General features: G+C 31.7%; 1 protein-coding gene across 8 annotated transcripts in view; it reads right to left on the bottom strand.

The window, feature by feature from the left end:
* Nucleotides 1-3,977: 3,977 nt before the first annotated feature.
* LOC148614024 (EF-hand calcium-binding domain-containing protein 6-like) overlaps nucleotides 3,978-18,407 on the bottom strand; it is a 31,270-nt gene continuing 16,840 nt past the window's right edge. For 3 of the 8 annotated variants that reach the window (XM_088587772.1, XM_088587771.1, XM_088587768.1), the window contains 12 exons: nucleotides 16,172-16,285; nucleotides 14,832-15,008; nucleotides 12,702-12,882; nucleotides 12,017-12,070; nucleotides 11,538-11,608; nucleotides 10,845-10,996; nucleotides 10,230-10,435; nucleotides 9,798-9,884; nucleotides 9,365-9,450; nucleotides 8,905-9,010; nucleotides 6,842-6,898; nucleotides 3,978-4,539 (listed from right to left, as the gene is read on the bottom strand). In XM_088587772.1, the coding sequence (XP_088443898.1) occupies nucleotides 4,318-4,539; nucleotides 6,842-6,898; nucleotides 8,905-9,010; nucleotides 9,365-9,450; nucleotides 9,798-9,884; nucleotides 10,230-10,435; nucleotides 10,845-10,996; nucleotides 11,538-11,608; nucleotides 12,017-12,070; nucleotides 12,702-12,882; nucleotides 14,832-15,008; nucleotides 16,172-16,285 (1,513 nt within the window). In that variant the 3' untranslated portion in view covers nucleotides 3,978-4,317. Of the gene's footprint in view, nucleotides 4,540-6,841; nucleotides 6,899-8,215; nucleotides 8,231-8,387; nucleotides 8,422-8,904; nucleotides 9,011-9,364; nucleotides 9,451-9,797; nucleotides 9,885-10,229; nucleotides 10,436-10,844; nucleotides 10,997-11,537; nucleotides 11,609-12,016; nucleotides 12,071-12,701; nucleotides 12,883-14,831; nucleotides 15,009-16,171; nucleotides 16,286-17,910; nucleotides 18,025-18,407 lie in introns of all 8 variants that reach the window. The other 5 variants (XM_088587774.1, XM_088587775.1, XM_088587769.1 and 2 more) reach the window with 4 other exon arrangements.

Consider the following 18,407-nt stretch of genomic DNA (forward strand, 5'->3'; position numbering starts at 1 on the left):
TGTGTTATTTTCTTGAAAGAAGTATAGAAACTTAAAAAAGAGCAAAATTTCACCACGTCGGATATCTTATTTTTAATAAAAGATAGTACTTGTTTGTCAAAGAGCTCAGTTTAACGAGTACGGATAGTCCACATTTAAGGTTGAGATAGACAAGCGCCTCTAGCGAATCAGTTTATGCTCACTAAGAGTACAGTGAATCTTTAAAAAAAAACCGCAAATTTACTTCTTTAAACATTTGTATGGCATCTACAAACATGTCAAAATGTCCTTGAATAGGAAAGAATCATTACAAGTGACACAAGGCAATGATAGGAAGAAGAAAGGCCATGGAGAAATGATACTGTCTGATTTTAACGACATGAATTAAAAGATATGTACATCAAGGGAGGCGAGGATGTAAAATAAAATAAAGGAAGACAAGAGACGATTCATTAAGTAACAGACACAAAGAACAGAACAAGAAGCAAACACCATATTGAACGATCGACCAACACTAAGATATCAGCCCGATCGTAAAATCAAAGGTCGGAACGCTGGAACCAAGGAAGGACGAACAAATAACATTTTAAGGATGTTTTAAACAGAGAGCCATTTTAGTTCTATATTTATCTGAAGATGACTCTATTTCACCCCAATCATTAATATTGATGAAATAATAGGTCTGCAAATAACAAATGCAATTAAAATGCTGAAAAACAACAAAGTTGTAGGTACTGATCAAAGTTATACCACTGAAACATCGAAACCCGGCATCGATCATAGTTTACATACACTTAAACATTGTTAATGTATAATCACAGAGGAAAGTAAAATAATAAAACAAAGGAGATAAAAGTCAGTATACCAAAAAGTGATCAGCATCAGCTTGTAATATATTAATATTTTATATGTTCCTGGCAAGATCTTAAATGAATAAGAGTAAAATATCACTGGACCTCTTGAAAGGCATGTAGAGAAATACATATTCATATTACGGACAATACTTGGAATAATGGATAGTTATTATTTTATGTCAACGTTTAAGAGGTTCAAAAGACATTCACCGATATACGTTATAATTGTAAATACGCCATCAGTATGAAATGCACCGAAAAATGTTGAAATCGTACAGAAAATGAACAATGAATTAAAATGCTGTTAAGGCTTGTGCAGAGCTAACTGAAAATGCGGACGAGCCAATGGTGTATTTTGTTCACTTTTACTATTTTTATTGCGATTAATTTCTTATTAAAGGGAGTTAAAGAATATTCAAGAGGTATGCAGCTGTTCATATAGATATAAAGAGACATGGATGTGCCTGTGACATTAGGCTATACTCTCATGGACGTGCCTATGACATTAGGCTATACTCTCATGGACATGGATGTGCCTATGACATTAGCCTATACTCTCATGGACATGGACGTGCCTATGACATTACGCTATACTCTCATGGACATGGACGTGCCTATGACATTAGGCTATACTCTCATGGACATGGATGTGCCTATGACATTAGGCTATACTCTCATGGACATGGACGTGCCTATGACATTAGGCTATACTCTCATGGACGTGCCTATGACATTAGGCTATACTCTCATGGACATGGATGTGCCTATGACATTAGGCTATACTCTCATGGACATGGACATGGACGTGCCTATGGCATTAGGCTATACTCTCATGGACATGGACATGGTCGTGGACGTGCCTATGACATTAAGCTATACTCTCATGGATGTGCCTATGACATTAGGCTATACTCTCATGGGCATGGATGTGCCTATGACATTAGACTATACTCTCATGGGCATGGATGTGCCTATGACATTAGGCTATACTCTCATGGACATGGACGTGCCTATGACATTAGGCTATACTCTCACATAAAGCTGAAGGCATAAACACCAGATTGTGTAATACTCAAAGGGTGGAGAAAATTGGCGCAAAAGTTTTGATAACTAGGCAGTACCATAAGCAATCATAAGTGTCAAAAGAAATTAATATTAGACTAGACAAACCTTCGTCAGCATTCAACAAATTCAAAACAAAATTGAAAGACCAATTAAATCTGAGGTAGAAATGTATAAGAGCAATGTGAGATCAGTATTATTTGTTTTTGACATAAACCTAGAAGAGGCCCGACAACAAAAGTAATAAAATACACGGTAACAGAACGACACGATGACACTCCTTCAACATAAAGTCAAATAACGACACGAAGACACATTAATGACATACATTGACATAAGGACGAAATCAGTCATTTCTAACCAAGAATCATATTACGAATGAAATATAGAAAAGATGAAGAGGTACTAAAAGACGAATGTTAAGACAGATAATGAAGATCATGTGAACAGATGGAGTACATAAAATTGCGGAGCAGGACACGAATTAGCAACATCAAGGAGGAAATAATACGAGGAGATGGAAGTAGATAGGACGCTTGGTTGGAGTAGAACAATCAATAAATATAAAAGAGCATGTAGATGGACACCAGCTTGCAAGTGAAAGCAACAGATACCAAAAACACACATTTGAGGCAATTTCTTTTTTAAATCACGATGCAGCAGTGCTAAAATTGAGAGAATGGTAAAACAGAACAGTATTCCCAATGTATGTCTTATGTGCAAGATAGCACGATGATACCATGACTTCGGTAAAAATATATACCAGATACGCGATTCTTACAATGTAAACGATTTGTATTTTTGTATTTGAACAAGTGCCTGAAAAATCTTAATCTACTTTTGCATCATTTAAATGGACATCTGAGGGAAAACTGATTAAAAATAATCATATTTAAGGCAAATGCAAATATAGACATTAATTTGCTTTTCATCTATCGACCAAATATCATGGACATTTTATATATAATTGCCATGACTGATATGGCATACTAGTAATATCATCTCTTGTTGTTCGAAACTGTAATTGATTTGCGTAAACGAAAAAAAAAATCAACAACTGTTTTCCCTGTTTAGTTTTTCAACCGTTAAAGATTAACAAAGCTCCTGTGCAAGTGTAGACAACTCGTTGAACAACTCCCCGTTACCAAAACGTAAATACAGGTAGTGTCTTAATGGGAGGGGGCAGTCCGGAAATTTTTTCGTAGATCTCTTGGCATGTTTCGACTTTTAGGCACTGCAGAATAGCCATATTGCATTGATATTTTTTGGTTAAAAATCCGATGCCAGGTACGACCTTTAAATTTTTAATACAACTTTGTATAGCTAGCTTTGTTTTAATGTCTTCAGTCATCTTGGTCAGATAAGAGTTATCTTTCTTTGAATGTATTCAGAATAGTATGCTTTGTACTGTTTTCTTATATTGATTGTATCACATAATAGGTTCATTTTGGGTCTTCTTGTCTATGAAAAGGTTTCTCTTATATCGAAATTCGTAATAATGATGTTTATATGCACTTTAAATAATGCACATGTGACAGTTACAGCCCATTTTAAGTACGACATGCCACTGTCTTATGTCAGGATGGAAAGTAACCTAATCAAAGATCTGTGAAATATTCAAGACTGCACACACTTTTCAATATAACTTTAATGAGGCTATGTCTACCGTTTATCAGGGTAAATCCACTCGTACCTTATTGCATTTCTTCTTGAACTACTAACAGATATATTGGCCAAACAATTGGGATTACAACCAACATTCAATTTATCACGCCCTTCTTACGATTTAAAATGGTTACTTTCTGGGTTACTTCGAAGTAAGAAATGATTACTCGTTATCCTTGGATTACGTTATTTTAAAGTTTATCACCCTGGTTCCCTTGATTTCCCTTACAAACTTCAGATCTGTTTTTTTTCCAGTTTTTACCAGTATCGTTAGTTTGTTCATTAGTTGAGTTTTATATTTTCTATTTATGTCGTCTAATCGTCAAAAATTGAGGGTTCTTTTTCAATCCTGTTTTATTTTGCTACAACATAAACATATTTAAGCAACAACTGAAATTAAATATGAACGACAGAGAAAAGAGTCACAGAATTTAATATTGCTAGACAATATTGAATGTAACAGAATGCAGAAATTGTTCATCTATAATAAATTGTATCCTAAATAAACTTTAACAATACTCATTGGTTAGTACAAATAAATACTCATCATCACTATATCACAGATAGAGTAAACTTAACTATACTTCGAAAATATACACAAAAAAATAACAATATACAAAGAAAAAAAAATAAATATCTGGCTCTACATGTATCTATATTGAGACTTCTGAAGATTCTAAGAATTTATTCAAAGAAGAAAATATGTATAAGCTCTGCTGTTGTGTGTGTAGGAAATGTCATTTACAAAATATCTACCTTAGTTACTAGCATTCATGAAAGTAGTTAAAAAATTCTGATATGAAATTTTTCCTGTCATATCACGATCAAATTCTGAAAGCAAATGGTAAAAGTCCTCATTACTGAAGTTGACCTTGCATGAGGTTAGAGCCTTCTTGAAGTCCAAGACACTCAGGAACCCTTTGTTTTGACGATCCAACTTTTTAAATGCTCTTCTTAAATTGCGATGCTCTGACATCAACTGAAAAAAAGACATCACCTTTTTTTTAAACATAAGTATATTGGTGCAGAGTTTGCATACAAAAATGTCATTGGAGATTCGCGCATCAAACAATACTGATTACATATACAAAATATGGTTTGATGAATTTCAACCTAAGTCAAAGTAACGCGTTATAGGTAAGAAAATATTTTATGTTTTAAATTTATTTTCTTAAATATACACAAATCTAAAACTTCCGTGTTCATGCAAAGAAGTATAAATATTTACATGCAGGAAAAAAAAACTGCATTTATGTCTTTGGTAGTGAAGATTTAACGTAACTGAAGTCCCCTTTGGATTGATGGTTTTATTCCAAATACTAACTGGTTAGATCAGATCGAAATATAAACTGTTCTGGTAAAAGCCATTCCGTGATTTAAACTAGAACAATTATCTTTATTATTTAACTTATTTTGAGATAGTATGAAATGCAGTAATTATTTATACAAACGAAGAAAATTCTAATTTGTATAAAATGCTATCTAAAGTAAAATATAAAACAAACCTCTCTTCCGTTTAAATAAATTTTGCGTTTGTTTCTTATTTCAATTTTGGTGACATAAAATATCATATATTATAACAGAAATGCATTTGTATCTTAAATGAAATGGAAGTACTCAAGGTTTTTTTTTTAAATATTGATTTTGCTTACCTCGAGGCTAGAGCCTTCGAGGCATTATCAAAGGCGTATACTGTTACTATTAAGGTTCAAGTGGCTTAAGTATTTCTCCGTCTAAAAACCGGACAATATCCAAATATGAGGTGACACATGAAGACAAAAAAACGCAAAGATTTAATCGCATTTCCAAAGTATTTATGCCTGATTATCTCCAGAAATAATCATCAAATTGTTTGTAAAATTTGCCTTTTTAAGATATGGAATGGTCAAATCTAATGAAATGCACTATGGAAAAACGGCTGGAAAATTTTCCCGCACTTTTTTCCTTAAATAAACAGTCAAAAAATATCCACGTAAAAAGTGCTTCTGGATAAATGTAAATAGCTTTTCGTTTGTTTTCTAGACGTATGGAATATATTTGCGGCAGAAAAAATTCAAATTGAGAATAATGATGTGTCACCCATTGCCTGATCCTTACACAGAATTATACTCAACTCATAGACAGAATGTTAGATTTATAGAATTGCATTCGATTTTAACACTACGTACATTTATGGTGTAACATACAAAATGTTTTGTTATCACTAGCTTGTTTCGTTTACTGAACCATACAGAGCTTAATTGATCCTCATCCAAAATAAATACTTTTGCATACAACAAACTAAAAGTGCTACATATCGTATGATAATCATAAGGGAACAATATAATCTAGTACTGGCTTAATAAAATATTAACATTAATACGCTAGTGAAAAACACGTTTACCATTTCAGCATTAACGTAATATGTAAAGTAACACTTAACAATCTCATATTAATATAAAAAATCTTAAGTTGGTACACCTGATAAAAACTCGGACACGGCAAATTCACGTTGGTCTCATGACTAGAATTGGACTTGGCTCATTTCGTTTGATACATACATACATGTAGTTCAAAAGTATGTTAACTAAAACAGCGCCTTTCATGTATTAAAAATTATGTTCCACTTCTTACGATTCTTATGCGTGGCACTCAGATTGTGCGTTTTCTGAATATTCTTTCTCAATGTGATAAAAAAGGACTAGTGTAAGGATTCATATGAATGAAAAAAAATGATGAGATGAAGTGCGACAAGTATCTACGAGTTTAATAAATCTTGTACTTTTTGGAGTGAGTAGCAGAAACAATGTGACAAAGCGTACAAAATTTTTCCATCTATATGTTTTACATATCAGAAAAAAAATGTTCTTACTAGTTTTGTCAAGTGCATGCATTTACTTATAACAATGAACATAACCTACGATTTGTTTCTCGTTAATAACTGAGTTTAGAAAAGCATTATTAGTATATCTCTTATTGCATCTTTTGTGAAAACTAACTCTGGATCATATATTACATATGTGTTTGTCTACTGTATCCTGTGAAAATAAGTTTACTCGTGGAGTTCGTGGGGTTCGTAAGTCAACAAAACCATTATTTCTTTTTTATCCGGGAAAAACCCATTTGCAGGAGAAAAAAAAATCACAAAAACGCGAAAATTAATTCCTACGAATAAGAATATTTTCACAGTTAATGATAGCAAATGCATTTGAAATCTATATGCGCAGTATTTGAGGGCATGCAGTACATGTAAATACAATATTGTGCAGCTATGCTATAAATAGAATACAACATGCAGTCACCTTTTTCCTCATGTTATTAATAACTTGTGCTACCGTAGCAGATCCTATATCCCGTTGCTGAAGATACGTTACAATATTAAATAATGAAACAACAAAATCATGGGAACACAATTGTCATTGGTTAAACAAAATAACAACAAAAACACGGGAGCACATTTGTCATTGGTTAAACGAAAAACGACAAAACAAGATAGCACGACTGTCATTGGTTAAACAAAAAACGACAAAACAAGAGAGCACGACTGTCACTGGTTAAACAAAAACAAAAAACAAAACAAGAAAGCACGACTGTCATCGGTTAAACAAACAAAAAAAAAACAAAAACAAAAAACAAAGCAAGAGAGCACGACTGTCATCGGCTAAACAAACAAAAAACAAAAAAAACAAAAAAAGAGAGTACGACTGTCATTCAATCTGGTTAATGAAATCAACAACAAATGATGGGATTGGTTAATTGAATCATAAACAAATCATGGAAGTACACTCGTCATGGGTTATTGAATAAACAAAAATAGGGAGAACAACTCTCATTGGCCAATTATATCATACGGGTTTTACGTTAACATGATTGCACAAAATTTCGAGATTTAGAAAGTTATGGGGACGTCATTGACGATAATTCCTCTAATAAAATACGGTTATCGGCACATTAAGCAACTTTCAAATAATTACTGAAAATAACTATTAAAAGTCTTTTAAATTAACTCGGCGCGTGCGTAAAAATCTCAGTCAATCGGGGAATAGACGCAATGAAATTTAAGTTGGCAACATTACAAGGATTGTTGAATAAGAAAAAATATTTTCAGCTTAAATTCCTATGTGTTCCCTTCCGTCTGCGAAATTTCCTCTTCAAGTTTTACGATTTAGTGTATCTTCTGTTTCAGTTTTTTAAGGGGCTTTATACAGTATCTTCCACACGTCAGATCAATATATACACCATTAATGAATTGATGCAACTTGCATTTTAATATTTAGAGTATATAAGTAGATCGAGATATGCTGACAAAAAAAGGTTTCGTTAAAAGTGTTTTAATATAAAATTAGCATATGAGAAATGACACCACAGTGTTTCCTGATTGAATGTTCAAAGTATGTACGTTTCAGTAAAATGGTGTTTTTAGCTGAGACCTAAAAGGGTTGACAACGGAATTAATACGCAAAAATACAAACACTTAAAAGGTCAGAATCCCCTTTCTCTTTTTAATCATAAACCGAACTGACAGGTACAAACATGTATGAATAAGGAAATTGTCATCGTTGATACTATGTCTGCTTTTGTACAAATATATATATAGATATATATATATATAAACGTGATATATATGCAATATGCAGAATAATACTTCACAATATTTATGACAGTGTATTTTCTACCTTTATCCCTGCAACCTATTGCATGGAAAACAAAGACCTTTTACAATGAAGCGATTTTCGTGCTTTAGGATAACGCCAGTGTTATATATGGGTTTCACACACGTGTTGAAATCACATCAAAGCTTGAATCTATCAGTGTTTTTCAAAGCCTCTGTTCAGACTTAGTACTTACAGTGTGTTCTAAATGTTATAACTTATGATGCTACCTAAAATGCCATGTTTTTTCTGTATTCTTTGTGCTCATTATCATATTCATTAATGGCAAAGCAAGCTTATTGATATCTTATGCATGACAAAAAAGCAAATTTCATAATTCTTTATTAAAAGGTTGTGCTGTTAATTTCTTCCATTCATGATAACAAATTGCTATTTGTTACACCTAATTCTTTGACAATATGGTACATTTTAGTAAAAATTTGATCGACAGCGTTGGGCTGAATTAAATCATATAGAGTATTACTACATATTATGTACCAAGCTTAAGATGACGTCAAATACATTATATCAATCCAAACGTTTACACAACGAGACTGTTTATTAAAAGTTACTACACAAGAAATAACTTAAGTTCACACTCTTTCATAAAATCAAACATTTAATTGTGTTTTGAAACAATGGGGACCTTGTAGCATTTGTGATCAAATAAAAGGGTCGATTTGCATATGATACGATTTTGATATAAAACTTACCCTTTGCTCGAGTTTGTGTGCATGCTTGCTATAGACAAGAGTCTTATAGCGTGGCGTAGGTGCTGGTCTGTGTGCAAAGCATTTCATGAACTCTAAGTAGTGAAATCTGAAGAAAAATAAACATATGCATGTATAAAATGTGTGTATCTCTTTTATAGCTAAATGTTATCAAAAGACCTATATAATTAAATAAACTATTTCAAATTTAGTAGCAACTGATATTTGGAGATTCGACAAATTCATAGCTTCTGGTTGCATTATCGTTGGCTTCTGAAAAGTGATTATTAAACACCTAAGAAAAGGCAAATTGCCTTGCCTTGAGTTAAAAATTAAAAGGAGTTTTAATCCAAAATCTAAAATATGTTCACTCCCAAATTATTTCAACTAAAAGTTTAACTTTGGGATTTATATTGAAATCTACAACTATTTTTATAGTTTAAAGTTTATAATGTATTATTACCTTCCATTTTTCTGTAAATCAAATTTTTGTATAAGTTCTTTCTGTTCATCAGCTGTGAGATTGAATTTCATAGAATTCATGACCTCCTACAAGGAAAAAAAGAATGTTCTAGTCAACAGTTTTAATTACCTAACAAGTAATATTCAATTTACTATATACAATACAGGCTTTTTTTGTGTTTTTTTTATGAAAATTGATGCAATAAATTAAAAGCTTTTTCACCCTAGCAAGAGGGTTACATTGAAATTAAAATATGATAATGGCCATAACTCCTTAACGATATAAACGATAATTTGGACTTCTTGAACTTGATTTGCCTTGATTCCTTTTGAATAAAATACCAGTATACGAAATACTCTTAACGTTAAATGTAATATGTTCTTTTATCAATTCAAGAAAACGTAGTAATCCATTTTCCCCTAAAATTACTTACAGTAATCTCGTTGTAGTTAATAGTAGCACAACCATCTTTGTCAATGTACTTCAGAACTGACTTCAATCCTTCCCAATTGCTAACCACCTACAAATATTTCAATATTAAATATATATTCCAAGGGCAAAATAAGATTACTTTCTTCCATTACCAGTTGCTGTCATGTTTTGTCCACCAAGTGTATTTCATAACAATAGGATCAACTTATATTTTCATTCTTAAATTAAGCGAAAAACACATGACAATGTAACAGCTGGAAAGAAACGATGCTTGAATATCAACCCAATTTTCAAACTTTCTTCTAAAATAAATATAATTTCCCTCTAAAAATCCTAAACGTATGCCTCATTCGAAATTTGTGTTTATTTTAGCCTTATTAAATGTCTCTTTTAATATCAACAATTATGGTCTCATAACTTCACGATTTCTTACATCTGGTTTCAATTTAATCAAAAGATCTTTTGTGCGTTGGCTCTTAACTGATGCAGCAGAAGGAGGGGGTGTCTTTGTTTGTCCTGCTTCGTCTTTCTTGTCCTGCTGTGCTGCTGTCTCTTGGATTGCTTGGGATTCCTGTAGTTTTGTTTCTCTGCGTTCTCTCTGAACTTTCTTTGCTCTCTCAACAGCTTCTGTTGTATCTTCTACAAATAAAATGATTTCTGTGATTTGCAATTACTTTCAACAATGCAGGTTCTCGATACCCATCTTGACCTTGAAGATCTCCACGAGATACAACTTACAACACAACAAATTTGAGTATATATTTTTTTAAACGGCATAGCTTGGTAGGATACAGTCTGTAAAAGTAAAACCAACTTAGTGCAGATTTTAATTTCTTACTGTGACTTGACATTTATGGTGATCATAATCCAGTGTGTGTAGGATTATATTCATTGTTCTATTCTGACAGTGTTGTATTACTATTTTAAGTCTTCAAAATTGGCAACCGTGTAAACTGTTTCGTTGGAGTGGTAAAAATGGAAGGATGTTGCTAATGATTGCTTATGTTTCAAAATTTATATAATCTTATGCATACTAGTATTTACATACCCATAACAGCGACAGTTCTTTCCTTTTGGTTTCTTGGCTTAAACTGTATAAAATGTCTGATCAAGGCACTGTAACTATACATTCCATCATTAGCAACACTGAGGGTGGCCCAGACTTTGTCAAGCTCTTGTTGGTTCATTGCTAACCCACATCTGTAATCATCAATACTAATAGTTAATACTGTACAAATTAGACCTTATATACTTCAGATTATTGTAAATTGGCATACTAAACCAACCACAATTTAATTCAACAAATTTTGAAGGATTTTTATTTATACTTTTAAATATTTCTCATTACTAAATAAACCTTCTAGACACATATCATATGAAACCGCTGGGCATACTGCTTCCATATTTGGTTGGATGTATTGTAATGAAGTGTCAATCTACATACTGCATTACTATTTTGGTTCAACAATTGTTGTAGAAGGAATGAGACTTAAACATACTACCGTCTCATAAGAAGCGGAAACATACAACGCGTGAGGTAATCTGGTCTTGTAAAATTGTCTTAATTGTTCGCAGGTTTAGCATGAATAAAAAATTAAATATCATCTAACTGTGAATATTTGAGCTAAATTATTAAATGAAGATTAGAAAGAAAAACAAGTACACTGTAAATACATTCACATAAACAACCAAACACAAAAATTATTTTACAAAAACGAAACTTGCAGCTAAAATTGCTTACAATTTAACCAAAGCCCCAAACTGCCATTTACTCATTCTGCCCATCATTTTTCGATCCATTTGCTTGAAATGCTGAAATACATTTTGAAAATAGCGCCTGTTAGATAACCAACAACAAACAAAACTAATGTTTTAAGTATCTTTATTAATGCTCTATAAAATATATTGAAATCTACTGAGAGTTATTCATTTGCGTAAATTAGTTTTAAAAAGCATCCTATGGGCTTTATGAAGTCATACAGGAAGCTAAAATCATTTCTTGATGATTCTTTCTTATCACGTATTTGCAAGAGCTCATTTCATTGATATTTGCTTGGTTTTATGTGTAATCTTGTTTATGAACATATTAGTTCCAACATTAAATATGTTATATATATTTTACTTGACTCTTATAATAGTATTCTAAAATATAATAGTCTGGAAAAAGAGTAAGCACATAAAATACACATAATACAGAACTGTTTAAGCTGAGATACGGACCTTGTCAAAAGTATGGAATTTATTCTTGAACAACTCCTCTAACAGTCGTTTCAACTGCAAAATAACAAAAATGGTTAAGGATATTACAACATGATCAAAACTCTTGAATTTGACTTGCTACAATCAATGTAAAACCACGCAAGGGATCTATGAATAATAGGAGGGATACCCAAACTATCGCAATAAGAACACTCAGCACAACATTCACCGGTTAACAGTTCAAGCTTGCAATTTCATAACATCATAACAGGTATCATACTCTACAATAATTATTATTCAAACAATACATCAGAAATCAATATGTCACACATACAACGACAAAGGACAGTAAACAAAATAACAGCAAGTCTGGGGACACTTTCAAAACACAAAAAGAAATGTTATTCAAGTCTACTCTCCACTCAAAAGTTTAAGTCAACAAAATTCAGCCTAAAAAAAAAAAACATCATTAAACAACCAAAGCCAAATCCCATAATATTTCAACAGATAAACTGTAAAAAAAAACTTCTTTATTTTAACTGTGGGTAGTCTTTGTGCATTTTCAATATTAACTTGCCTTCTGCGAACAAAATGCATTTGTTCCATACTTATCCCTACATCGCTAAAGTAATATCATGCATGCTCATTCAATATACTTAGTCAAGACAAATTGGTCGATTCTGATGTGAACTAGAAATTATATTACCTCTACGATGGTCCTGTTACCGGAACCGTCCAGTTTGTTGGTCTCCACTGTTCTCGGAGTAAGTGTCGTCTTAGCCCTCTCTTTCAACTGGAATACCTCTGCTGGAGGTGCAGGCATGTCGGCTTTAACAACCTTAACTACGTCCACTCCTCCTTCGTTTTGTTTATTCCATGACCCTGGCCTGTTAAAAGACCCATTTTGTTAAGTTGAACAAACTGATTCCAATCATATTTTCAATATAGGTACCCTTTGAATCGGTTGAGATAAAAGGTTCCCATTTAAATTTCAATTTTAATTAGATAAGTTTATTTAGATGCATATATTTCAAAATAGATTAGTGTTAAAGTTTATTTCGACATTTCATCATTTTCACATTGTTTTTGTTTGAGGCATCGTAACAGTTCTGTATATTAAATGCATTGACCATATGTAATCAAATGAATGCAATAACTGCCTGATACTTGGTTTATTTTTTTTCGTATCAGAATGATTGAGGTGTTAAATTATATAAGAAACCTAACATTACACAATTAGGAATCTCACAAAATTTTGAAATTGTAACCAAAATTTGAGATTTTGCCTAATATAAAACATTAATGAAACTATATGTAGAATTTTGAAGACCAGGTTCATTTCAATTCAATTTAACCAATCAGTTTTGACATTTAGAATGTATTCAAACTATATTTGAATTATTTCTGTCATCATTTTTTTCAACCTTAATTGCTACTTTCAATTTTTTCATTATGTATATAAATAACAAAGCAAAAGGTGGTTTTTCATATATATTCTTAACATTGCATAATAATTATGCTTTTTTAACATGTTATTTAGGATACCCTTTTACAAGAATAAGTTAGATGAGGCTATATCCCAATGCCATATCGTGTTAAAACTTTACACATTGTAATATCACCTAACCAACACGCAGTGAGCAACAGGAATATATTTGTTATATGTTACCGAAAAGTGTTATGGCATAAATCTGCAAACAAAAGTTTATACCATTCGAAAAATATACTACTAGAGGCCTTTCTCCTCTTTTACTCAATTTTTTATTATATATTTGTTAAGAATAGATTGCTTGTTTACTATCAAATTAAGTAAATCATGATGAAAGGACAGTAAAGCAAAATTGTCTGTAAGTTTGGAAAGAGAGAATAACTGCCTTTAAAAAATTAGTAAACACGTGATTTTATCCACTAGTAGATTTACACCACCGTGAAAATACCATAACCACTTAAGCTTTTTAAAATATTTAGCATGCAAAATTATACACAAACAAATGTATTGTGAATTCGCAAATAAAATGACTGCAGTTGAAACATTAACGTCAAATTTATGTTGAAAACGTTCATTCATGTAAGGGGTCCTCCTGTTTGCATAATAATAAATGCCACTTTTAAAACTGTTATCAAGAATTAATTTAGTATATATGTCCGCAATAATTTCTGAACATTCAACAGAAATCGTGTTTATTTGCATCACATTAGAACTCCTTATAACCACTTATATATATATACATTATATACCTTACTGCCTTTCTAAATTATATAATATGTTTTTGTTGATATTTATAGTTTTCAACAATAAAGAAAAAGACAATTTGTAACAATAAATGAGCATGTCCAATCACAAATTAAGTACAAAAGGTCATCGATCATTTTCGAACATATTTTGGGACGGATAAAGCTATGAGCTAATCAGTTTACGTAACAAAAAGTTTGCTTATTCATTCCTTTTTCTCATTTTTTTAGATCACGATGCATTTACCCATTTTCAATTACTAGATACATAAATATTTTATTCATGTCTATAGTTTCTCTTGCCGGAAACAATAAACTAAATGAATAACCTTTGGCCTCATAAGATTTAAGAATATTTGTAAAAAATAAGTTACTTTCAACTTTTGAAGTCTTTTCACTTTTTTACCATCCTTCATTAAAACTGGAAATTGACGAAAATGTACATGTATATCATACCATACTTATTTATATGTTTTTTTTTCCAATCCGTGTCAAACTAACACTAGCTTCCCTTCTGGGCTTGGGTATAAAAACTGAATTTGTCAAAACCTTAATTAAATATACATGTGCATAGCAATGTTATACGATTAACATCTATACATACATAACATCGAAAAGTTGGAGGAATTTGTTGTAAGGTATAAGGCCATCCTTGTCCTGTCCGACGTCTGTCTTCAGTTGTTCCCATTGTTTCTCGGACATAGTATAACCAAGTCTTTTTTCCAACGCACTTTTAAATTCGTGTGGAGTAATTACTCCAAGTCCATATTTATCACATGATCTGAAAATAGTTTGCTTAAAATACTCGTATTTTGTAAGAATACAATTGCAGGATTTCACTGTTAGTAATACGACGAATGCAATCAGGATTTCCAAGCTTGAAGGTTGCAATTTTTTTAATCTAAAAATACCAATTATATAAATATTGCATATTTTGGTATGCCGTACACGTGTTTCAATGAGTAACCCCTCCTTGGCTGCATTAAAACAAAGAGAGTAAATTCTTCCATTGCAGATATTTCCACGCATTGCAAAAATGGAGATTAAAGAAAAATACAGAATTGTGATTTTATCTTTCCATCTTTTTTATCTCTCTTCGCTATCGAAACAGCTCTGAAATGATATGTGTAATGTTTCCTTATGATTCAGTTCAGTTCAGTTTCCAAATTAAAAAGTACTTGTATGTTGTATCAAATTTATATATATATATGCAATGTATATAAAGCTTATATCGAAAACTATTTTGCTTCAAACTATAAATAAAGATAATTCAAAATAGATAGGTTCTGAGAACAAGTCATAAAAATTAAGTCTCTCTATTTTTCCATGAAATTTAAGACACATGAAGACAATATGCGTCTGTATCCGATGTAAATACAAGTTATTGTTAGAGTTGGGCATAGGAAAATAAAAAAAAAAAACATTTCACAATGACACCACACCATAAGTACATTTACCGTCATAATACATTGTAGTTCCCTGTAATTATAGTGTTATTGTCTTGATTTGAACTCAATCTGTCTGAAATTTTTTTTAAATAAAATTGTGGAGCATTTTGCATTTGGATTGACTTACCTTCCCTTCAATCGTTCACTTATAATGCATTACAAGGAATAATGTCTCATTTTACCAAAATGGAATTTTCAAAGAGAAATCAAGGGAACAAAGATTCTAGCAGAAATCAACAGAATGTAATCCACGGACAAAGACTAGACAGAGAAAGCAGACACACAAAACAAAGAATATAAAACAACCAAAATAATGCGTACAAACAATAAAAGTAAATGAGCAACTCGGACTCCACTAAAAACTGGGAGTATGTAGCAGGTGAACCGGTAGCGTAAGCGTCAAATTTAGACTCTATATAAACATTCGTTCTGATGATACACATGGCAACATTTTACACGTTTTTGTTTGTGTGAATCAAAGAATTGGAATACTTACTTAAGAAAGCTAATAAGTTTTAAGAAATCTCCATGGAAGTAATCCACCAACTTGGCTTCCATTTCGTCGACAGATAAGTTGCTATTGGGAAGTGGTTGAGAATCATGCTGAAATCTAAAGAACCCAATAACATTTGTTTATATCCTAATGTACATAAATATTTAATTTAGTACAATATGTGCAATTTGAAATGCCAATAAAATCTCACTTTGAAAAGCTTATCATCTAAAATTTCTACTTTCATTTTGTCTACTCGTAATATACATTATTTTAACGTAAGAAGATATCAAACATAACGCGCTTTGGTGAAAAAGAATTAAAGCCGATGGCAGAAAATGAACTCTTAGAAAATAAGATGATTGGAATCGAACAAAATATCTAAGCAACCACATGTGTAATGTTCATAGGCTTTAAATACATTTGATAGAATATTTCAATTTCAATTCCTGAAAAAAATATTTATACAATAAAACATGGTAAGGAGTCTACATGATCATACCTTATATTGACATTGATGTTAATTGTTGCAGTCTTACAAATTGTTATTTTCCTTTCACATTTTCTGATCGATTTTCCAATAACACAAAAATCTTTCGGGTTTAAAATTGATATTGCCATTTGTATATCTTTTTACATGGGTATAGAAAAATGAATACAAAATACAATATAACGTGGTTGGAATAAACACACAGGCAATGTGCACTACTAAGCTAATCCAACATGAACGAATCCTATTAAGACATAAGTTGCATCATTTGAACGTTCAATGCTTAAACAATCCTTATTTAGAATAATAAAACAATGCATTCCATGTCCGTTGATATTGAAAAATATGGTGTTATTCCGATTAGAACAGATATTAGCAAATTAGTCGAGATGATAAGCTCAAAATCTAGCTAAATGCTCAGAATTTTTATAAACTGATTCTTATTGCAATCAATCGATTGTGTGGTATCCATTACAACATTCAGAGTATTATGACAACATCAAAAGCTGGAAGGAAAATCTACCTGAATACAAGGTATTAATGAGCAAATCATGGTAAAAGGATAAACGCAAAAAAACAGCGTACTCAGAGTACAATGTAAATTCTAGCTTTGCTAAAGAATATGACCATTTATCATGATGCTACTCTGATGAAATTTTATTAATTCTGAATAGTAATTAAATGTATAGAAATTGCAAATGTTCATCTTTTAATCGAATAGATAAGTTTCATACACATTAATTAAAGCTTCAAGACTAAAAGATAGGTTTTGAAGAGAAAAAAAACTGACGACCATAAGCACGTTTAGAATTGCACTAATAACTACATGTAATTACTAGAAATTGAAAGATAACTATACATGTAATATGAAATCTAAGCTAGCTAATTTCTAAGAATTTGCAGCTCCTACAATACTTAAAAATGCTTAGTTTATAATAGAAAGAGGAAAATTCTTAAATTTTCGCCAATCGCTGTACAAAAAGTCTCAAAGCAATTCAGCCAGGAAAATGAAATTTCGATTCAAGCATTTATCTGGCGCAAAGCTCTAATTCTTCATAAATCAGTTTCACAAAGCCAATTAAAAGCAAGCTTTCCATTCACATCTAAAGGCAAAATAGTAAAACGATCGCTAAGTAAAAAAAAATCTTTAATGACAGCAACACTCAAATGAAAATTTGGATTAGTCGACTACATTGAAATATAGTAACTCAGAACAAAAGTTAAAACAAGGGAGAAAACTCGTGTTACTTACACGTGGGACTGGTTTGTGACAATTCTGTTTGTTATACTGTTATCTGACTTGCTCTGATACTTGTACAAGAAATCTTTATAGTTGAGCTGACCCCTTATAGATCTAATACTGGCCCTACAGAAGCACAGAAAGTCATAATTAACAGGGTTATTAGAAATTGTTATATAATGTGGGCATTTGCACTCTGAAGGTGTGGTAAAAATCTTAATAAATAAATTGGACCGAGCTAAAAAAAAAAGGGGGGGTCCCGTGTTCAGCAATGGTGCCAATTTTATAAGTAAAGCAAATAAATTCTTCAGTGCTATGGGTTTGGGTTTTGACAGTGCTCTGTGCACTTTGGTTGGAAAGAAAAAAACGTCAAGTACATAATATAAAAAATATCATTATACTTGTATAGTTTTAAGGAATCTCAAAAGTTGTATACCACACCAACATAATGCAGATTTTGAAGAAGTCAGAGATACTTTGTTTTGTTTAAATTGTAGTAGAAGCAATAA

This window comes from Perna viridis, chromosome 6, assembly GCF_037379345.1.
Source record: "Perna viridis isolate PV_CMFRI_1.1 ecotype Kerala chromosome 6, ASM3737934v1, whole genome shotgun sequence".
Lineage (NCBI taxonomy): Eukaryota > Metazoa > Mollusca > Bivalvia > Mytilida > Mytilidae > Perna > Perna viridis.